A 23,571-nucleotide genomic window follows, 5' to 3' on the forward strand; every position below is an offset into this window, starting at 1 on the left:
CAATTGCTTTTGCCAGCATTCACAAAACCACGTAAACTGACAACTGAGTATGGTAATAGGCCAAATCCTTTATAGTTATCTCCCCTGATGAATGTTTCCACACCATCTGCAAACTATAGTCTCATCTGCAAACTACAGTCTCATCTGCAAATGGCCCAGGTGAGAACAAAATCTGCATATGAAACAGAACATACTGTGAATCATATCTAATTTTAAATATTTTAATTTATATGCTTTCATGAATATAGGTCAATAAGAAATCCACTTTTCAGATTTTATTTCATTATAGAATATATTTGACAAGGATACATACAAACAGATTCATCTTCAATAATACATGGTGTTTACTGGTGCCCCGCACTTCCGCAGTAGGCCGGTGATGACATCAAAAATGTTTCTGAAAGTTGCACTTAATCAGCCACTCTAAACAACCAGTGCCATAGAGCTCAGATAATTCCATTCATTTGCTTGCCTAGAATGAGTAAAAATCTTAATATTTGTTTTAAAGTCTGTTTATTACTCTTCTATTTAAAAATTTGAGATACATTCCCCAATGTAAACAATAAATTTCAATCTGTCACACAATCGAAATGGATAAGGCCTTCTTGACAAATTTCTGCCACCTCCGTTTAACGCATCGAAACTCAATCTTATCTCATACTGTAATGAGTCGCCCATGCACAAAAGACAGGAAAAGCAGCTGCCCTTGGTACCTGGTGGAGCCCTTCGAGACTTCTCTCTGCAGGTTTACGGTACGCTCGAGAGAGATCTTTCTGACTTGGTCTACTTGGTCGTAAAATACAAATATACAATGTCCATAAGCATAAGACAGTAAAGCCTAGTCTTACATATTTATTATGAATTGCTAGAATCCTATACAAGTACAATATCATCTCATGCCAAGTAATATACACAAGAAGGTGGCAAAATGTCTCACCGTTAATCAGGGCATGTGAACAAGGGATGGGGGATGCAAGCCAGGTGGGTGTGAAGAGGCTGACCGCATCTGGTTAGGCAGGACGGTGTCACTGAAACTTGGAAACGCCTGTGTACCCTGCTGAAATATTTAAGTCAATTAGGAGTAGAATCTGCTCAGCACAAGAGGAATACAAGCCCTCTCTCACAGCCTCCCCATGGGAGAATGTAAGGAAACCTTGGAAAATGTAACCAAATACAGTCTCATCTTTGAGTCTCCTGATTCAGCCGTGCAAATCAGTTATTCACTCTTCTTAAGTGATCTATCCTTTTAGGACCAACTCCTCAACAGCCATCATGGTTCAGTACCTCATTATCATCATAAATATTTGACTTAGCAAGCTAGATGGTGAAACAGTGAAGACTATATACAATGTTTTAAAAGGCATTCTGTGACCATTTTTGAAGAGTTCATAGAAAAGTTACTAAGAATATACCAGTTACTTCTGTTGATGTCGCTGTAATGTAAACGTTGGAACCTTGTTGGTATTCAATGTGCACTGTGTCATATATTATACAACAAAAGTGAACATGGAACCACTGATCCGCTGTGGCGCCCGCTGACGCACTAAGCTAAGGTAGCCGGCAGAGGGCACACTTTTCCTGAGGTTTGTAAGAATTTTTTAAACAAAACAGAAATCACAGTGACCAAGGGTAATGTGAGTCTGTGTCTTCCTTGCCCATGCTGCTCCCCACAGCTCTCGGTGGGGGCTAAATAACGCGCCACTGCATGATGCTCGTGTCTTTCCCGCCCGTGGAGATGAGGTGGCTGTCTTCACAGAGGAAATCGACGTTGGTGACGTGGCTGCTGTGCCCACCGTAGATGTGGCTCGGAGCCTGGAGGGAATGACATGGGGGAAAGCTTCCTTTACTACAAGACAAACCGTCTGGGATGGAAAGTGCTTGAATTCTCGCTGCATGCTTTCATTCCTTTACTCGCCCTCCACTCGGCAGCTCTCACTTGGGCACCTGTTCTGTGCGTGACACAGAAGGGACACAGAAACAAAGCCCACAGTCCTCGTGGCCTGGTACGGGACAAATACGAGAAATGACTGCCCTCGGCTGAGAGATACGTTCAATATCAGAGGTGCCAGGTATGAGGTCGCCCCAAAAGCGGGCCTAACCAGGTGCCCAGGGCTGAGGGCGAGGGATCTCCTCGCTGAAGGAGGATCAGGGTCAGAGTGACGGAGGATGAGGGAGGGTGCCCCAAGCCTCAGGGCTGGCTCAGCTGAGCAGGGCCGCAGCAAGGGGGCCGTGGCGGAGGGCAGAGCCGTGAGCCCGTGGAGCCACAGAGGTAGACGAGCGGATCTGAAGGGCTCTGTGGGTCCTGTGGGGCTTGGGGTTTCCCTCAGGGCGGCCGGAAGTGCTCAGGGCACGGATAACAGAGTTACATCTGCCTTTGTGACTGGCAGCACTCACAGCCCATTTCCATTTAGTCTCCCAACAGGTCAGGCATACGTGCACGCCCCACGGGGGATAAGATTAGCGAAGAAACAAGCTCTTTACCCTGAACTGCGAACAGGGGTATGAGAAGAGGTGCACTTTGCCAAAGTCGTCGCCTGTTGACAGGAGTTTCTTCTCGTGGGCCCGACAGACGGCATTGATGTCGGTTCCATCTGAGCCTTCTGGCCACACTCCTAAAACAAAGACCACAAACAGCGCTGGAGACATCAGGGCCACAGGGTCACGGCATGCAGGAGCCGCCCACTGGACAGTCCTGAACACAAAACTGCCTCAAGTCCAGCTTTAGAAACAAGGGTCAAAAAAGCACAACAGCCTCGGTTCCTGGCCTCTCCCTGTGCGCCCAGTCTCCTCTCACTCAGGCCCGTCTCCAGTGCTCTGCTGTGTGAAAGGAGCAAAAACAAGCTTTCTGAGCTGCCAGGTCTTTTGAGGCCTCTTCTTGAGGCCAAGGCAGATGGTACCAGGAACCCCGGTTCTCAATGCAATGCCTCTCCTTGATCTCGGAAGCATCTGGTGGGGAGCTGCCCTGTCCTCAAGCCTGCGGTTTCCTTGTTATTGCTGTAACTCGCTACATGAGTGGGTGTCTCCAAAGGCCTTTTAACCCTGGGTGTGCACGTGTTTCTTGGGGTCACTCACTGTGGCTGCTGCTTGCTTGGGGCAGCCTGGCAGCTGTGCCCATCATTACTGGCTCCAGGCTCTGCATCCCTGAGCCCAGGTGGGCCTGGAGGATGGGTGGGTGGAGGACCCTTTTAACAATACCTGTGGCTAGGAGAGGGCTGGATGCATGTCGGGTTTTTGACGGGTTGCTCTGGAGCGAACCTCTGGATCTCAGCACTGAACACCACAAAATTGCAAATTCTCACCAATCTACTGACTTGTGGTCTTATGTAAAGAGACAATAAATACTACCTTTAAAAATTCGATTAGTTTGCAGCCCTTTAATTTAGGTTACTTATGAATACATTCCTAAAGTGAACTTTGAAGAAAGTGAAAATTTTAGTTTAAGAACAAAAAAAATATAAATAATAACCCTCACAAATGATAAGTTGACTGAGTGCCATTCTGGCCCACCCAGGTCCACATGGCACAACCTGATAGGAGAGGGTTCCAGGGAGTTCTCTCAGGATCCGCCGCCCTGTACGATGGAGAAGGGTTAAAAACTCATTTTTCCGGTGTTTCTCAGCAGGCCATGGCCAGGCAAGCTCTGGCCAGACCCCAGGGTGCGGCAGGAGGTGTGTCGCATGGGCCTCCGGTAGCAGCAGAGCAGTCTGACAAGACTGGTGACCATGAGACTCCATAGCTACTGAGGACATATTTTAAAAGGAGACACTCTTTTGTTGGAACCAGTGAAATCTGCAGCAAACTCACCAAAAACATGGAATCCCAAAGTGCAGGTATAGGTAGCCCATTCAATGTCTCTCGTAGTTTCCACACTTACGACTTGCTTACAGGCAGAGGGAACCCCTGCAAAAAGCAAACACAGTCTGGTGACATCTAAGCCAAGGCCCCACCCCTCCCCTGAGCAAGGCTAGCCCCCAGAGCCGTGCCCCGTTGGGTACAGAGCCCTCCCCGGAGAGGGAGACCCTCCACTGCCCAGTCGGGCGGGAACCCCATGTGCACAGCTGTGAGCTCCCCTGGAACTGAGCCCGAGCCCCTGGGCCTGGGTGGAGACGCCCTATTCTTTGTTTTTTTCCCATCTCCGTCTCTGTTTCCCAGTCTGGCTTCTCTTGTCTCTGGTTCCTGGGTCTCCGCTTGCTGCTTGCCCCTGCCAGGGCCCCTGAACACAGCTCTGCCTCTGCTGTCAGGACCCCCAGCTTCCCCACACCCCTCAGTCCCTTCAGCTCAGAGTCAGGAATGGAGGTTATTGAAACCAGTCACACCAAGGGCCTCCCAAGGAACATTTGTGTGTTCCCCAAATGAGTTCTCACCAGCAGAGTACGAGACCTCATCTGAGAAGGTTCTAGACCCAGGGACTGTGCCTGAAAACCATCCTGTTCCTGTGCCTGTGTCAGGCAGGACCTGGACAGGGAGGGGGTGAGACGGTGTGGCTGCCTCCCCACTGGAGGGAGCTCAGTCTTGGTACACACTGCCCTGCTTTCCCTGCCGCCAGCGGTCCTGCCTGTCCTGGTCCTCAACAAGTGGTGACACTCAAGTGAGTGTGACTCCCCCACCCCTGTGGGCTCTTGGGGCCTGTGTTTTGGGCTCTGAGCCCTTCTCTGCATCATGGGGCCAAGCCAGAAAGCGCTGTAGATCATCTGAGAAGATGCAGGGGAGGAACGCTGCGCTTTCTAGTAACTTCCAGCACGCAGCAGTGAGGCCTTCCTTGTGCCCCGTGAGCTGACCTGTGTGGCTGAGAGTGCGGCACGTGGCAGGTGCTTGGTGGGCGTCTGAGGAACCAGTGCATGGCACGAGGATGTGCTTATAAGTGCCAGCCTCGATCATCCTCACCGTGCCTGGGCCCAGAGACTGGCCAGGGTGGGGTTGGAAGAGGAGGAGGAGGGGTCCCAGGGCTGCTGTCTACCCAGGTGGGAGGGACTTCATGGTCCCTCCTGTGAGGATGACACCTTGACATGCTCTCCTCTTGCCTGGATAGCTCTGGACCCACTCACATTGGCCACATCCACCCGGACCCACCCGCTTCTGCCACATCTGCCTGCCCCCAGAACCCCTCTGCAGGGCTCGGCCTTCTTCCCCTTTGGGCAGGCCCTGCATCTTCTCCTCCACAGCGGCTCGCAGTTGGCAGGAAACCAGCAAGGACCCAAGAGGCCACTCAGCCCCACTCCTCTATGTTACAGAGGCAGAAACCACGGCCTAGAGATGATGGCACGTGCCTGAGTCACACGGGAGGTGGGTTTCCCACAGAGGCCTCCCGGGTCTCAGAGTGAACACTTTCTGAGCTCGAGACTTCCTACAACCCCAGGGTGGTACTCACAGTAGAGGATTTCATAGTCTCCGGAATTTGACACGAGGAATTGCGAGTTTACAGACCAGTCCAGGTGAGTAATGAAGCTGGAATGACCCTGGGAGAGAAAAACACCATCTTCATTTCACCGGCCTTAGAAGTCCCTGCCAACGCCGTTCCACGTAGTTAAATGACTGCACGCAGGTACAGCAGAAGCGACAGGGCCACTGTCAGCGCTTACCGAGCACTTGCCCACTCGCGTGTACTTCCTCCCGTTGTCACTGACGCCATATATATAGATGCAGTTGTCATGCGAGCCTATGGCTAAGAAATTCCCATCTATAAAAAGATGACAAATCACATTTCAGATGTTAACAATACACATTTTATTCGTTACAAAGGATAATGGTAACTGCCACCAGATTTAGACAAAATCGCCAGATTAACATATTATTGCCAAGAGAAACATCTGCTTTTGAATGAATCCTCTGCTACTTCCAAAGCTATCTTTTGAAAAATATACACCTGGCCAGATGATAAAATCTGGTAAAGATTTATAAATTTTATGAACTCTTTTGTTTTGAGACAGCGTTTTGCTGTATCATGCAGGCTGGAGTGCAGTGGTGTGATCATAGCTCACTGCAGCCTCAACCTCCTGGGCTCAAGTGATCCTAGGCAAGTAGCTGGGACTACAGGCGTGTGCCACAACACTTGGCTAATTTAAAAACATTTTTTTTTTTTTGTAGAGTTGGAGTCTCGCTGTGTTGACCAGGTTGGTTTCAAACTCCTGAGCTCAAGTGATCTGCCTGCCTTGGCCTCCCAAGGTGCTGGGATTACAGGCGTGAGCCACTGCACCCTACACATTCTTTTCATACAATTTTATGAAATCTTATAGGCCCTTCCCTGTCCCAATCACTGAAGGATAGAGACTAAATTCCTTGGAGGGGCCCACAAAGCCCACCAGGATGGCCTTCCAGCTACGTCACTCCTCACTGAACACACGGGTTTACTCAGGCCTCTGTACTCACTGCCCCCTGCCTGGACAGCCCTTACCGCCTCTTTCCAGGGGTATCTTAGTATCTTCTCCCCCTGGGTTTCTGGTTCTGGGAGGGCCTAAGGACTCAGGCTGTGATGCTTGTGTGGAAACACACGGGAAGGAGCCCTTTGCAACAAAAGGCAGCAGCAGCCCTGGTGGCTGGAAGCGACCACACCGTGCACACCGCGCAGGGAGGAGGACCCAGGGCGCCCAGGACAGGAAACCGGGCCTGGAGGTGAGTCCGGGAAAAGGTCAGACTTTCCTGAGCCAGCAAGCAAAAAGAAGGACTGGAAACCTGGAGCCACGCAGGCTCCAGAACAGAATGCAGGGTAGCGGGGGTCTCTCCACTCCAGCTAAGGGGGCTGCAGGTCCTCCATCCACAAAACACAGTGAGCAGCACATTTTCATAGCGGTCGGGAGGCTCCACGTGGACAATATCTGTACAGGGCCTGGTGCTCACAGGAGCTTATGTAAAGCATCAGGAAGGGTTGTTTCTCCCCTCCCTCTTTCCTGTGATTTTCCTTCTGCCAGGCAGGAATCCTGCAGGACCCAGGGTGGCCTGGCGCCTCAGGGAATGGTATTTTAGGAAGTGTTGGCCTAGCCCAGGTCAAAATAGGGGTGATGTAAGACCAATGCAGCCTATCCAAATCAAGAATCCTGAAGGAATGAGGCAAATACACATTTTTTGCTGAAAAAAACAAAAAGGACTACTGTAGCCAGAGATGGGCTGTCATCGGCTGCTGATGAGGCTCGAGAAGGCCAGGTGACCACGCCGGAAACCAACTGTCCTTGCGATCAGTGCCTGCAACTGGCCATGCCTGGACAGCAACAGTGACGATGACCACAATAAACATGAGATGCTACTAACAATGGCCACTTAATGATACCAATTACAATTACTAAATGGCCAGTATGGAATTTTTTTTTTTTAGATGGAGTTTCACTCTTGTTGATCAGGCTGGGGAGTGCAATGGTATGATCTTGGCTCACTGCAACCTCCGTCTCCTGAGTTCAAGCGATTCTCCTGCCTCAGCCTCCCAAGTAGCTGGGATTACAGGCACATGCCACTGCACCTGGCTAATTTTTGTATTTTTAGTAGAGATGGGGTTTCACCATGTTGGCCAGGCTGGTCTTGAGCTCCTGACCTCAGGAGATCCACCTGCCTTGGCCTCCCAAAGTGCTGGATCACAGGCGTGAGCCACCGTGCCCGGCCCGGTCAATATGTTTGAGAGTCTGCTATGTGCTAGGTCCAATTCTAAACTCTTTCTGTATTAACTTATTTAATCCTTGTAACAACCTCACGAAGTAGATGTAATTATCCCCATTTTTCAAGAGAGGAAAGTGAGGCGTGTACAATAAACTAACTCGTCCAAGGTTGCACAGGTTTCCTGAAACTGGCTTAAACCCAGGGAGTCTGCCTCCAGGGGCACTGCCCCTCCGACCAGCTGTAGGGTAAAGAACAGCTGAAAATCTGTCATGTGACACGGCAGGGGATTGGCTGTCCACTCTTATGCAAAAGGTCTCAAAGAACTACTTGATCAGGCCAGGTGCAGTAGCTCACGCTTGTAATCCCAGCACTTTGGAAGGCTGAGGTGGGCAGATCACCTGAGGTCAGGAGTTTGAGACCAGCCTGGCCAACATGGTGAAGCCCTGTCTCTACTAAAAATACAAAAATTAGCTGGAGGCAGTGGCACACACCTGTAGCCCCAGCTACTAGGGAGGGTGAGGCTTGAACTGGAGAATGCCTTGAACTCGGGAGGCGGACGTTGCAGTGAGCCGAGATCGCGCCACTGTACTCTAGCCTGGGCGACAGAGTGACATTCTGTCTTAAAAAAAAAAAAAGAACTACCTCATCATTTGTGAACTCAAAAAATAATGAGGTCTCTTTCATAATGGAACCATTTGTTTGTTTTTTTTCTTGAGACGGGGTCTTGCTGTGTCACCCAGGCTGCAGTGCCACAGTGCAATCCCAGCTTACCACAGCCTCGACCTCCTCAATTCCTGCCATGGTCTCCAGAGCAGCTGGGACTACAGGTATGCGCTACTATGCCCAGCTAATTTTTTAATTTTTTTTGTTGAGACGGGGGTCTCACTATGTTGCTCAAGCTGGTCTTGAACTCTTGCGCTCAAGCAAAACGTCCTCGGCCTCCCAAAGCGCTGGGATTACAGGTGTGAGCCACTGTGCCCAGCCATAATGGAACTATTTGTTATTTAACAAACAGGTTTAAGGCAATTGGTTAATTACTTAAGAAAAAAAGTCATGTTACAACATCATCCCCAAAAAAGTTCACTTAAAATGAGCTTCGAGGCACAATTTTCATGCAGTAAAATGCACACATTTCAAGTGCATGGTTCGAGGAGTTTTGACAAATACACCTGTGTAACCACCATCCCCATATCAGTTTTTTCTTTTTTTTTTTAGATGGAGCTGCCCAGGCTGGAGGGCAATGGTGCATGGACCCTCTGCCCCTCTGCCTCTTGGGTTCAAGCGATTCTCCTGCTTCAGCCTCCCAGGTAGCTGGGATTACAGGTGCCTGCCACAGCGTCTGGCTAATTATTTTGCATTTTTAGTAGAGATGGGGTTTCGTCACGTAGGCCAGGCTGGTCTCGAACTCCTGATCTCAGGTGATCCACTCGCCTCGACCTTCCAAAGAGATGGGATTACAGGCATGGACTAACACGCCCGGCCCCCATATCTGTTTTTAAAAATGAATGAAACAGGACTTTACAATCTCTTTCAGCAATCCACTTCTATCTCTGACAGCCTTAATCAGATTGTAATTCCTCTTTCCCATTATAATCCACAGTCTTCATGCAGGAATTGAAGCTCCCTTCTGCCTGGGGAAGTCCTCCCTGCAGAGGGGAACCGGCTGATTGTATCGTCCACATCCCCAGGCCTCTGCACAGGTATGGAAAGATGTCCTAGGAGGCCCTCATCTTCCTTGTGGACAACCCTGACCACCCCACCCCACCCCACCCAGGTCTCCACATCCTTAGCACACACCCACCAGTGCATGATGTGGAAATGCAGGCAGTGTCTCAGAGTCAAAGGCAGAACCAGGAGAAATGTTTTCTTCCTCAGAGCAGGTGCCTCCCAGCCCCTGGCCCCCACCACAAAAAAAACTCAAAACGACTTTGACCACAATGACTGCCCGGGAAGATAGCAGAGTGTGAGGATGAGAACGTGGTCTTTGAGGCAGAAAAATGGGGTTCAAATCCTAGCTCTTTTACCTACATTCATCCATAAATATATAAAACCAACTGCCTAAGAAATCAAAACCAACCAGCGTTCGTCAACGTGCTAACCAGAGGCCAGATGAAACCCAGCACAGCCTGTTCCTTGGGTCCCACAGAGCCCTTTTTCTTTCCCTAATTGTTCTCCTCTCCTCCAAAAACTCTCTAAGCCTCATTCCCCAGCTCTCTCGGAGACTGAGATTCCTAAACGTACTCCACTGAAATAAGCTAGGATTTGGCCCCAAATGAAAACCAACTGGAGAACTCACAAAGACACGGGAACAAGAGTCCAGCACTCAGGGGAGAAGGACAACCTTACTGCTGTTTTCTACTGATTGCTCACTCTTGACCAGGCAGGGGGCTGGGGGCTTCAGTCAAGCCCAACAGCACCCCAGCAGAGGGTTCAATTAGACTTGCTCTGCAGATGAGGAAACTGAGGCTTAGTAACTTCTGTACGGCAACACAGCCAGGCGAGTGGCACAGTCAGAAATCCTTGCTTGCTTGCAAAGTACCTGCATGCTGATGAGTGAGATCTTGGGGTGGAAGATGGTCTGCAGGTGCAGGAACAACCGTGCAGCTATGGTGCAGCCTCTCTCCTGGCACAGACTGTAATTTTGGGCTTGGAGACAAGACTGCTGCATCTGCACAGGGATTGGCCCAGGGAAGGGGGATGCCACATGGCAGGGGAAAGGACTGGCTCGGTGGCAGGGGCTGCATCACCACAGCTCTCAGACCCGGGCAGACAGGGGATTTGACACTGCAAGTGACAGAGTGAAGGCCAGATTCTGAGTCGTTCTAGTAAAAACAGAAAAAACCCACCTTTCAAACAACGACATGGATAAGATCAAAGAAGAGAAATACAATTGCAGGACCAGTTGCACCTGGTCCTTTCTGGGCTTCTCTCTTTCATCTTCATGTTCAGATTTTTACCCTAGTTTCAATGAGCTGAAACTAGAACAGGCAGGCTAAGGATCTGCAGTTGGGCTTAATAAGTAGGAAATTATTTTCTTCCTATTTCTGTTCTTTAAAAGAGTACAATCTTAATTCAATCAAAACTCCATTCTGTCCAATCATAAAGTGCTCTATAAGACTCTTGACATGCATGTTAAATATGAGAACTGTCACTATGAAGCTTCTGTATTTAATAAGTCTATGAGGGAGCGGGATTTTGCTAACACTTTACTGACTGTGGTTGTAATCAACTTCCATGTAACATTAGCTTATCAGCAAAAGACCATGTTATGTAAAACAGTTCATAAACGAAAAAGCAGTTGCCAAAACATGCCTGAGATGGGTACTCAGTGATCCATGGGAATTCTCTAGGCTCGTGGCTCTGAGCACATGCCAAAGAACCCCCACCCGCTCTGGGTGATTCGCATGCACTCCTGGAGGGCTCGGCTTCGTGGTCGGGTTCCAGGTGTGCGCCCAGAGTTCCAGGGCTGACTTTCTGAACCTCCCTCTTTCACCCACGGTGAGGTACAGACCAACAACTCAAACCTGGGCCCGCCTGTCGTGTGAGAAGTGAGAAATCACCAGAAAGATTTAGTTCTCAACTGCTGCTAAAGTTTTGACTGCCCAGTTTATGAAGCAACCCCTCAGACCTGCGCCCCTGCACAGTTAACATCAGCCTTGAACCTTGATTTGCAAAACAGCCCCAGTTCCTCCTAAAGCTCCATCTCCACAATCCCAGTCTGTGGCAAAGGGTCAATGTCCACCCACATCACTAAGTGTGAAGGTGGCATTTATCCCTGGGCAGGGGGCCTGCGGCTGGGGGCTCGTCGGTCCTTCCCATGTCCTGGAGGCCCAGCTCCACCTATAAAGCTCAAGAACTGCTACTAGCTTTTCCTCTGGCCATCAGCAGAACCCTCAGAGCTTTCCTGAGACTGACGGAATGAGAAAAAGCCCTCACCATTTCATCATGGTTTCCCTTCTTAGCACAGGGTGCTGCTACCTTGGAGATGGGCTACAGACCTCAGCTGGGATTTTGGCAGCAAGTTTCTGAAATTCCATGTCAATGGCAATCTGTGTTTGGGCATCCAATGCTGTCTTTCTCTCTCTCTTTAGTTTTAGGTCTGTAAATACTTAAATCCAAAAAGGAGATAGTAATCCGCAACAGTATAGCCTACATGCTGGAAAAATCTTGTGTAACCAGAAAACTCACACTGCTGATCACATTTTGCTTTGTGTCCACTGCACTGTAGTTAGTTATAGCTACATTCATGCATGCAACTAACCTGTCATAAACCCTGTGCTAGGAGCTAGCTGGGCACACAGTGCTGAACAAAATAGGGTCCCTCCCATTATGGAACTATGGGTCACTCCACAGGGGTCTGAGTCCACCATCTGAGTGCCGCTCCTGGGGCCATCAGTGCTGCTGTTACTGAAGATGATAGCACATCCCCTGTGACATCTGCATAATGCTCTGCAGAGAACTCACTCACACTTCTTTCAGTTGGGCCTCATGGTAACTCACTGTCTGATCTGAAAAGGTCACCTGGCTAACTAAGGGAGGACACTAGATTCAGATGCAGTTGGCCTGGCCCTGGCTTAGGGCTTTCACTTTTGCCCCACACAGCTCCCAGGCAATGACTCTGAAGCCAAGAAGCAGAGTTCTAGTAGGAAGAGCTCTCTGCTCTCCAGGGAATGGTCATGAGTGTAACCGACAAGAAATAGAAATATGCTTCCCAACAGACCCGCTCATGTTAGCAGGCGCTGACAGGTATCGGAGGGCTTTCCAGGAAAGAGGCTGCAGATGAGGCCCTCGTGCCTTCAGCAGACGTTCAAAATCACCGAGAAAATGGTGAGAAACACAGGACAGGATACAGAACACTGGCTACATTAACAGAAAGAAATGTGACACTGAAGAGGTCATGAATGAAAGGCATTCCAAGTCAGGCTCCTTCTCGACATGGAGAAAGGGCTGCCAGGGGGGCTGAGCAGGTGTCCGTTTAGGGTGAGAAGTTATGAACGTGGTTCAGGGACAAGGTACAAGCATCCAAAAGAGATGCTCTATCAGATTCTCTCTAAAGCTCGAGGACACGTCCCACTGTGAGGCAGAGTCGACGCTGTCAATAAGGTTATAAACTAGAAGATCTCTACAGAGACCAGCAGCTCAGAGTCAGCCACGTATTTCCCACAACCAAAACTCCAATTTCCAAGAGTGTCAGCACTTGGACACTCTTGCGCAGCCAAATGGCCTGCGCTTGACAGAAAAACAGTATTTCCTACAACATAATCACATAATGAAAAGGCTTAGAGACAATCCCCTACCCCGTGGCAATGAGCACTCCGAACACCCATATTGTAATCTCCTCCCTTCAGATGAAAAAGGAAGGAGGGCCTCCTGAGAGAAAGGGCTATAGGTAAGAAATGTATACAAGTATCCTGAAACAACTTGTTATGCCAGAGAACGAGTATTAAAGGCTCCTGAGGTCATGTCAAAAGGACCCAGGAGCGAACTAGAGTAACTTCCACTGGCCAATGATGAATACATTGTTCCACCTAATGTAATATACTAGAACATAGCAAATATACTTCAATCCATAATGGCACCAAAACCACACCACCACCACCAATACCACCACCACTACCACCACCACTGCTACTGCCACCGCCACCACTGCCGCCACTACCACTACCACCACTACCGCCACCACCACCACCACTACCGTCACCACCACCTCCACCACCACCACCACCACTACCAGTACCAATATCACCACCACCACGACCACCACAACCACCAATATCACCACCACCACCACCACCATCCACCACCACCACTACTACCAACACCACCACCACCACCACTACCACCACCACCACTACTACCACCACCACCACCACCACCACCAACAACCACCACCACCACCACCACCACAACCACCACCACCACCACCACTACTACTACCACCACCACCACCACCTACCACCACCACCACTACTACCAACACCACCACCACCACCACTACCACCACCACCACTGATTGGTGACTGTTAGAGGAGCAGAAAGCAAATGCATTATCTCAGAAACTGAAAAATAAAGTGAATGAAATCAAGCATTAATCCTGACTTTCCTATATGAACTCTACCGCTGAGTACCAAAATAGTAGATGAAGGAAAGTTTCTCTTCATGAAAGTACTATATCTAATAAACGAAGAAGAAAAGCTAAACATGTAAATCAATAGTTGGCAACATTTATGGTTCTTGGCACTGGGTATCAACAGCTGCTAATGTCACAAAAGTGAGAAAAGCCATTATGTGCCTCCTAAAGGAAAAAAACAGCAATACACATAGAGCTTGAATATGACCATGCCTCGATATCCAGAAATCACTTTACAGGAAATACAGGGGACAGAGAAACACGTGAAACACCACCACAAAGATGCATTCAGCAAAATCCATTGTGGAAAATGCTACAGGACAAATGAGTCAGTTTCATCAACAAATTTACTGTAATAGAGGGAGAGAGAGAACACCTATGGATTAACAGAAACTAGTAAGTCATATCAACCAACTATCATTGTGTGGGCCTTTTTTTGCTTCCTGGTTTAAACAAATTGTTAAAAAAAAAAGTAAATTGAAAATTTGAACATGCAACTGGTCATCTGATGATATTAAGACATCAATGCTAATTTGGGTTGGGGAGGAGACAATGATACTGTAGTTATATTAAAAATAAGAGGGCAGGTCTGGTGCTGTGGCTCACGCCTGTAATCCTAGCACTTTGGAAGGCCAAAGATGGGGGTGGATTGCTTGAGCTCAGGAGTTCGAGACCAGCCTGGGAAACATGGCAAAACCTCATCTCTACTAAAAATACAAAAAAATTAGCCAGGTGTGGTGGTGCATGTCTGTAGTCCCACCTACTCGGGAGGCTGAGGTGGGAGGATTGCTTGAGCTTGGGGGTGGAGGATGCAGTGAGCCGAGATCACGCCACTGCACTCCAGCCTGGGTGACAGAGTGAGACTCTGTCTAAAAAAAAATGGCAGAGCTGGGTGCAGTGACACATGCCTGTAGTCCCAGCTATTCAAGGGACTGAGGCTGTAGGGTAGTATGATCACGTCTGTGAGTACCCACTGCACTCCAAACTGCAACATAGTGAGACTTCATCTCTAACAATAAAAAAGCCATTAAAAAAAAAAAAAGAGCTGCTAGGGGCAGTGGCTGATGCCTGTAATTGCAGCACTTTGGGAGGCTGAGGCGGGAGGATCACTTGAGGCCAGGAATTTGAGACCAGCCTGGCCAACCTGGCAAAACCCTGTCTCTACTAAAAATACAAAAATTAGCCGGGCGTGGTGGTGTAAGCCTGTAGTCCCAGCTACTTGGCAGGCTGAGGCAGGAGAATCGCTTGAACCTGGGAGGCAGAGGTTGCAGTGGCTGACATTGTGCCCCTGCGCTCCAGCCTGAGCAACAGTGCAAGCCTCCATCTCAAAAAGAAAAAGAAAAAAAAAACAAAAAAACCAAAAAACCCAAAAAATAAGAGGGCAATTCTTCTAGCTGTGGCCAAATGGGAAGGTTGGCCAATCCTCTCCCCATAAGGCAATTATGAAATTCTATAGAACTGACAAAAACAACAATTTCCACACTCTGTAAATTGAACAGAGACATGAAAACCTGAGAAGTGTTTATGTTTGAAAACCTTCTCAACTTCAGGTAAAAACAGGGTGAATCTATCGTGTTCTTCCCTGGGCTGCCCTCACTCCTTCGCAGCAGCTGGGCCAGCACAGGGGTCCTGGCAGGGAAGAGCAGGTTCTGAGGACCACGTGCCTGTTGCAAAGGGGCTCACTCCATATGGAGCCCGGGACAATAGTGGCACTGGGATGGAAATGCCCATCTCTAGGGCAGTTGGGTGGGGAGGGCCAAGCTTTCTACTCACCTGAGGTTACAGTTATTGTATGGGTGAGTGTATTCCTGGCGGATAGGGAGGCTGGTGCATGCACAGTGGAGGCAGGAAAGGATCCTGGCTATTCAGACACCCTTCCGGCCAGTCTGAGTCTGCACATGTGCATAGAGGAGATGTAAAAGGGCAAGTGGAAAGCAAAAGCCAGGTCCACATGGAAATGGCCTGAACTTTGAACATGCCCTTCTACCTGCCCACAGAGCCACTGGCAGAGGACGGAGCCTTACTGGCCTAAGTTATTTATGCATAACCTCTGCCCAATCATTCATTCAAACTACACGAAGCAAAAATAGAGAAATTTGGTGGCTCCTGCCTGTAATCCCACTTTGGGAGGCTGAGGCAGGAAGACTGCTTGAGCCCAGGAGTTTCAGTTTAGAGACATGGGAATACCCTGTCTCTAAAAAAATTAGCTGGGTGTAGTGGTGCATGCCTGCAGTCCCAGCTTCTTAGGAGGCCGAGGTGGCAGAATTACTTAAGCCCAAGAGGTCAGGGCTGCAGTGAGCTGTGTTCGTGCTAGTGTACACCAGCCTAGGTGACAGAGTGAAAAAAAAAAAAAAAGAGAAATCTGAATAGACTTATAAGAAGAAATTGAATTAGTAATTAAAAACCTTCCCACAAAGAAAAGCCCAGTTGGTTTCAGCAAATTCACATACATTCTGTCAAATATTTAATATAAAACCAACTTTTCACAAACTCTTCCAGAAAACAGAGGAGAGAATACTTCCTAATTTACTCTGGAAGGCTGGTAGTACTCTCATAACTGAGACACACAAAGATGCCACAAGGAAAGAAAACTATATACCAATATCCCTTAGAAACATGGAGGCAAAAATCCTTAATAGAATACTAACAAACATATGTAAAAGGGATTATATACCATGATTAAGTGGAATTTATCACAGGAATGTGAAGTTGGTTTAACATCTGAAAATTAATACATGTAGTGATATTAATAAAATAAGATGAAGGATGAAACCCACATAATAATCCCAATGGATGCAGAAAAAACATCTGATAAACTCCAATCCCAGTCACGTTAAAACCTCCAAACAAATTAGAAATAGAAGGGGGCATCTTTATCCCTCAGGATGAAAGACTGAATGCTTTTCTCCTCAGAAAACAGAGGAAAATTAATAAAATATAGTGATATTAATATAATAAGACTGAAACAACTTTCTGTGGTTTCAGTAACCTGTGGTCAGCTGTGGTCTGCAAATATTACGTATAATACAGGCTGTGTTTTCAACAAAAAGTGCTGGGACAGCTAGATATCTCTATGCAGAGCAAACAGGCTCTTCCCTCTCACCATCCACAAGACACAAGTCTTGTACACTCTTGTAACTCTTGCGTAATTAACTCAAATGGATCATAGACTCGAATGTAAGGGCTAAAACAACTCTTCTAAAAGAAAGCACACGAGGAAATAGTCGTGATCTTGGATATAACCCCAAAGGCATGAGCCACAAAAGGAAAAATTGATAAACTGAACTTCATCAGAATTAAAAGCTTTTGTGCTTTAAAAAACCCCATGAAGAAAATAAAGGCTGGGCATGGTGGCTCACGCCTATAATCCCAGCAGTTTTGAGAGGCCGAGGCAGGTGGATCACTTGGGCCCAGGAGTTTAAGACCAGCCTGGGCAACATGGCAAAACCCTGTCTCTAACAAAAATACAAAAATTAGCCAGGTGTTGTGGTGTGTGCCTGTGTTCCCAGCTACTTGGGAGGCTGAGGTGAGAGGACTGCTTGGACCTGAGGTTGAGGCTGCAGTGAGCCACGATCGTGCCAGTGCACTCCAGCCTGGGTGACAGAGCAAGACACTGTCTCAAAAAAAAAAAAAAAAAGAAAGAAAGAAATAAAAGATAAGCCATACATTCAGAAAAAATATTTGCAAATCATCTATCTGACAAAAACTGTATATATGGAATATATAAAGAGAACTTACCACTTAACAGTAAGACAAACAGCCCAATTAGAAATTGGCAAAATATCTGAACAGATATTTCACCTAAGAAAGTATTGGAATGACTAATATGCACATTAAAAAATGCTCAATATCAGTAGTCATTAGGGAAACACCAATTAAAACCACAACGAGATGCCATTACACCCTCTTTCGAATGACTATAATCAAAAAGACAACAACAAGTATTGGGAGGATGTGATGATACTAGAACCCTAGCACACGGCTGGTGAGAATGCAAAACAGGACAGGCAGTCTGGAAGTTTCATTAAATGTTAAACATAAGTTTACCATACAATTCGTCAATTCCATGCCTAAGAATTTACCCGAGAAATGAAAACAAACACAAAAAGGCATACACATGAATGTTCATAGCATTATTCATAATAATAAAAAACCAGAAACAATCTAAATCCATAAGGCCAGAGTGCAGTGGCTCACGCCTGTAATCCTGGCACTTTGGGAGGCTGAGGTGGGTGGATCACCTGAGGTCAGGAGTTCAAGACTAGCCTGGCCAATAAGGCGAAACTCCATCTCTACTAAAAATACAAAAATTAGCCAGCTGTGGTGGCGTGCACCTGTAATCCCAGCTACTCGGCAGGCTGAGGCAGAAGAATGGCTTGAACCTGGGAGGCAGAGGTTGCAGTGAGGCTCTGCCTCAAAAAAAAAAAAAAAAAAAAAAAAAATCCATCATTAACTGATGCATGGATAAACAAGATGTAGTATATATCCATAAAACGGAAAACTACCCAGCAATTAGAAGGAATATACTACTGCTATGTGCATAGTAACATGGATTAATCTCAAAAATATGATTCTATGTGAAAGAAGTCAGATGCAACCAACTACATATTGTAGGAATCCATTTATACGACATGTCCAGAAAAAGCAATTTTTGGAAACAGAAAACAGATCAGTAGTTTCCTCGGACCAGGGGTGAGGGTGGAGGTGAACTGCTAACGGGCATGGAGGAAACTTTTTGGGTGACGAAAAGGTTCAAAAACTGGACTGCAATGATGGTTGTTGCATAGCTCCACAAGTGTATGAAGAATTGATGAGTTGTACATTTATAATGGCTCATTATTGTATGTAAATTATTCCTTAATAAAGCTGTTAAAAAGAGTCTTTATCTTTTTGGGATATATACAATTATTAACAGATGAAATGATGAGATGTCTGGGAACTGCTTCAGAATATGGGAGGTGGGCAGTGGGTAGGGCTACAGACGGAGGAAACTGGCTAAGAGCTGATCATCGTTGAAGCTGGCAGATGAGTACATGGGGTTCATTATTCTATTCTGTTTAAATTTGTCTATGTTTGAAATTTTCCGTAACACAAGCATAGTGACCCAAAGGAGGGAAAAGAACCCTAAATGTCACAATTATGTGCATGTCTAATTTAAAATGTACTCTGAGGAGGCTTGTGAAATTTTTTCTTTAAAGACACGGACACAGAATCTCAATTCTGTTGGGATTTTAAAGTAGTGGATACAATAGTAAAGACCTGGAATCAACCCAAATGTCCATCAATAGTAGACTGGACAAAGAAAATGCGGTATATATACACCACGGAATACTATGCAGCCATAAAAAGGAAAAAGACCATGTCTTTTGTGGGGATATGGATGGAGCCGGAAGCTGTTATCCTCGGCAAACTAATTCAGGAACACAAAACCAAACACCGCATGTGCTCATTTGTAAGTGGGAGCTGAATGATGAGAACACATGGGCACACTGGGTGGGGAACAACACACACGGGGGCCTGCGGGAGGGTGGTGAGGGGGAGGGAGAGCATGACGAACAACAGCTAATGCGTGCTGGGCTTAATACATGGGTGATGAGTTTTTTTTTTTTTTTTTTTTAGTAAAAGACTCGCTCTGTCGCCCAGGCTGGAGTGCAGTGGTGTGATCTTGGCTCACTGCAAGCTGCGCCTCTCGGGTTCAGGCCATTCTCCTGCCTCAGCCTGCCAAGTAGCTGGGACTACAGGCGCCCACCACCAAGCTCAGCTAATTTTTTTGTATTTTTAGTAGAGACGGGGTTTCACCGTGTTAGCCAGGATGGTCTTGATCTTCTAACCTTGTGATCCGCCTGCCTCGGCCTCCCAAAGTGCTGAGATTACAGGTGTGTGCCACTGCGCCCAGCCAGGTGATGGGTTGATCTGTGCATTAAACCACCATGGCACACGTGTGCCTATGTAACAAACCAGCACATCCTGCACGTGGACTCCAGAACTTAAAATAAAAGTTGATTAAAAAAATGAAGTACTGAATGGTTTGGAGTCTAACCTGGTGAGTATCGCATTACAGAGAGCTGTTCATTTCCATCTGTGTGAACGGTGACCAAGTCTTTTGTTTCTGTGTCAAACACAAACCACCTGTTGTCAACATGAGAAAAAGCACAGTAAGTTGTTTAGTGAGAAAATGAAGATTATTATAATAGTGGGATGAATAAAAATTATTAATTATAAAAGCTTAATAAATACTCGAAATTTGCTTAATAAGAAAGCTTGTTCCCAGCTTTTATTCAAAGAAAATTTCCTATAAAAGCATTTTCTAATGAAAGGAACAGTATATTGGCTGGCATTCAAAACTATGCTGTTATCAACACTATGATATGGTTTCTCTGTGTTTGTGCTTTGTCATTTACACATGGAGAGAAAGCTCTGGGCAGGGAAGATGCCAATACCTAGGACCAGGGCATATGGTGAGAGGAAGCAGTGAAGGGCCACCTGCAAGAGCTCACCCAGGTTTCCAGGGCGAAGCAGGACCATGCAGGAGGACGGGGCTGGGACAGCTCCAGGGTGGTGGTGTTCCCAGTGGTGCTGCAGACAGAGCAGGCTGAGAGTACAGGCCTTATGGGGATGCTAGCCTGCAACCAACAGGGCGAAGGAAAGCACAGAGCAAATGGGAGAAATCGGAGTGGAGGACTGGTCTTAAAATTTCACCTCGCTGGGCCATTTCCTCAGTGGTGAGATGGGGAGAAGAGCCCAGGTCTACTTTGCAGGCTCAATATGAAAGTCGAATGATAATGGACGTGGAAGTGCTTTGTATCCTCTGATAAGCACACAGTACCCATTAAACGTGTGTTAACATCAGAATGACGGAACTCTCCTGCCTGTTAGATTCTCAAGGGGTGGTGGTGAGCCCCTGGTGTTTTAAGGATAAATGGAATGCGGGCTCCCTGCTGCTGCAGTTTCTAAGCTGCGTGAGGACATCCCATCAGCATGTCCACTGCAGAGTGAGTGTCCCTTGTCTTCCACAGGAGCCCTCTAGCCATGGATTGTCAGAGGTCCTGCCCCCCAGAAATGTGGATTTTGCTTCTCAGGGCCGATTTCTTGCATCTTCAACAACCATTTACCTTTAATGTGCTATTTAACCTTAGTAGAGGCTGGGGCTGATTAGAACATGGTTTTGTAGTATCCTGTTAAATCAACAGCATCAGGAGCTAAGCCCAACCTAGGACCTGAATGGCAAGAGGCATAGATGAGGGGCTGGATTAGGTGACCCGACCCATCTCCTCCACCACGGGACACTGTGATTCTGAGCACTGTCACCGTGTCNTGTCGACCAGGCTGGAGGGCAGTGGGGTGATCTTGGCTCACTGCAAGCTGCGCCTCTCGGGTTCAGGCCATTCTCCTGCCTCAGCCTGCCAAGTAGCTGGGACTACAGGCGCCCACCACCAAGCTCAGCTAATTTTTTTGTATTTTAGTAGAGACGGGGTTTCACCGTGTTAGCCAGGATGGTCTTGATCTTCTAACCTTGTGATCCGCCTGCCTCGGCCTCCCAAAGTGCTGAGATTACAGGTGTGTGCCACTGCGCCCAGCCAGGTGATGGGTTGATCTGTGCATTAAACCACCATGGCACACGTGTGCCTATGTAACAAACCAGCACATCCTGCACGTGGACTCCAGAACTTAAAATAAAAGTTGATTAAAAAAATGAAGTACTGAATGGTTTGGAGTCTAACCTGGTGAGTATCGCATTACAGAGAGCTGTTCATTTCCATCTGTGTGAACGGTGACCAAGTCTTTTGTTTCTGTGTCAAACACAAACCACCTGTTGTCAACATGAGAAAAGCACAGTAAGTTGTTTAGTGAGAAAATGAAGATTATTATAATAGTGGGATGAATAAAATTATTAATTATAAAAGCTTAATAAATACTCGAAATTTGCTTAATAAGAAAGCTTGTTCCCAGCTTTTATTCAAAGAAAATTTCCTATAAAAGCATTTTCTAATGAAAGGAACAGTATATTGGCTGGCATTCAAAACTATGCTGTTATCAACACTATGATATGGTTTCTCTGTGTTTGTGCTTTGTCATTTACACATGGAGAGAAAGCTCTGGGCAGGGAAGATGCCAATACCTAGGACCAGGGCATATGGTGAGAGGAAGCAGTGAAGGGCCACCTGCAAGAGCTCACCCAGGTTTCCAGGGCGAAGCAGGACCATGCAGGAGGACGGGGCTGGGACAGCTCCAGGGTGGTGGTGTTCCCAGTGGTGCTGCAGACAGAGCAGGCTGAGAGTACAGGCCTTATGGGGATGCTAGCCTGCAACCAACAGGGCGAAGGAAAGCACAGAGCAAATGGGAGAAATCGGAGTGGAGGACTGGTCTTAAAATTTCACCTCGCTGGGCCATTTCCTCAGTGGTGAGATGGGGAGAAGAGCCCAGGTCTACTTTGCAGGCTCAATATGAAAGTCGAATGATAATGGACGTGGAAGTGCTTTGTATCCTCTGATAAGCACACAGTACCCATTAAACGTGTGTTAACATCAGAATGACGGAACTCTCCTGCCTGTTAGATTCTCAAGGGGTGGTGGTGAGCCCCTGGTGTTTTAAGGATAAATGGAATGCGGGCTCCCTGCTGCTGCAGTTTCTAAGCTGCGTGAGGACATCCCATCAGCATGTCCACTGCAGAGTGAGTGTCCCTTGTCTTCCACAGGAGCCCTCTAGCCATGGATTGTCAGAGGTCCTGCCCCCCAGAAATGTGGATTTTGCTTCTCAGGGCCGATTTCTTGCATCTTCAACAACCATTTACCTTTAATGTGCTATTTAACCTTAGTAGAGGCTGGGGCTGATTAGAACATGGTTTTGTAGTATCCTGTTAAATCAACAGCATCAGGAGCTAAGCCCAACCTAGGACCTGAATGGCAAGAGGCATAGATGAGGGGCTGGATTAGGTGACCCGACCCATCTCCTCCACCACGGGACACTGTGATTCTGAGCACTGTCACCGTGTCCTACACATACAGTAGGTATGCCGGCATCTGTCAGCCTACTGGGAGGCCAGTCATCAGAAGGTGGGGGCCTGATGCGTTAGAAGCTTCAGCTTTCTCAAAGGGAGTCAACTGGGAGGTGGTGTGTGTGTGTGTGTGTGTATGTATGTGTGTGTGTGTGTGTCTGCGTGTAAGGATACACAGATGTTTTCATGAAGAATTCTGTTGGATATGTGGAGCCCAATACTTAAGATATTGCTGCCTATGACCTACAAAGGGCTACCCTTTCTCTACCCATATAGGCTGTGCAGTCATAACAACAGAATCTAAGTGCTACACTTTTTAGAGAGGAAGGGTGGGAGGAAAAATATTTGACTGAAACCACAGTAAATGTATGCAGTACGACGACCAGCATAAAGGTTCAATCAAAACCCGGAAAACAATGATAATAATAACCCCTGCAGTGCCTAACAGGCAGCCTCGGCAGGTGCTCTGCACGCTGTCTCCTTCGATCCTCAGTGCAACACGGCCAGGCAGGGAATATCACCATTTACAGAAAAAGAAACAAATTTGGAAAGCTTATGTAACTGGCTCAAAGACACTGCTGCTAAGTGGCAAAGCTGAGCTGCAAACGCAGATCACCATCCCGCATGTAGGAGGTGCCAGGTGAATAGGTATTAACTCAATTGGAGGCTCAGGGTCTGGGCGGTTCCTAAAATTTTGAAAGCGAAGCTAGAAAAAGCATTTATTTTCTATTTTAATTTTTTTTTTTTTTTTTTTTTTTTGAGACGGAGTCTTGCTCCATCGCCCAGGCTGGAGTGCAGTGGCTGGATCTCAGCTCCTTGCAAGCTCTGCCTCCCGGGTTTACGCCATTCTCCTGCCTCAGCCTCC

General features: G+C 47.3%; 1 protein-coding gene across 4 annotated transcripts in view; it reads right to left on the bottom strand.

Moving 5' to 3' along the window:
• Positions 1–260: 260 nt before the first annotated feature.
• EML1 (EMAP like 1) overlaps positions 261–23,571 on the bottom strand; it is a 210,124-nt gene continuing 186,813 nt past the window's right edge. For all 4 annotated transcript variants that reach the window (XM_017892320.1, XM_017892322.1, XM_017892321.1 and 1 more), the window contains 6 exons: positions 21,433–21,521; positions 5,580–5,677; positions 5,369–5,456; positions 3,805–3,900; positions 2,482–2,612; positions 261–1,812 (listed from right to left, as the gene is read on the bottom strand). In XM_017892320.1, the coding sequence (XP_017747809.1) occupies positions 1,687–1,812; positions 2,482–2,612; positions 3,805–3,900; positions 5,369–5,456; positions 5,580–5,677; positions 21,433–21,521 (628 nt within the window). In that variant the 3' untranslated portion in view covers positions 261–1,686. The remainder of the gene's footprint in view (positions 1,813–2,481; positions 2,613–3,804; positions 3,901–5,368; positions 5,457–5,579; positions 5,678–21,432; positions 21,522–23,571) is intronic.

The sequence above is a fragment of the Rhinopithecus bieti genome, unplaced genomic scaffold (assembly GCF_001698545.2).
Source record: "Rhinopithecus bieti isolate Rb0 unplaced genomic scaffold, ASM169854v2 scaffold_20150, whole genome shotgun sequence".
NCBI classification, from domain to species: Eukaryota; Metazoa; Chordata; class Mammalia; order Primates; family Cercopithecidae; genus Rhinopithecus; species Rhinopithecus bieti.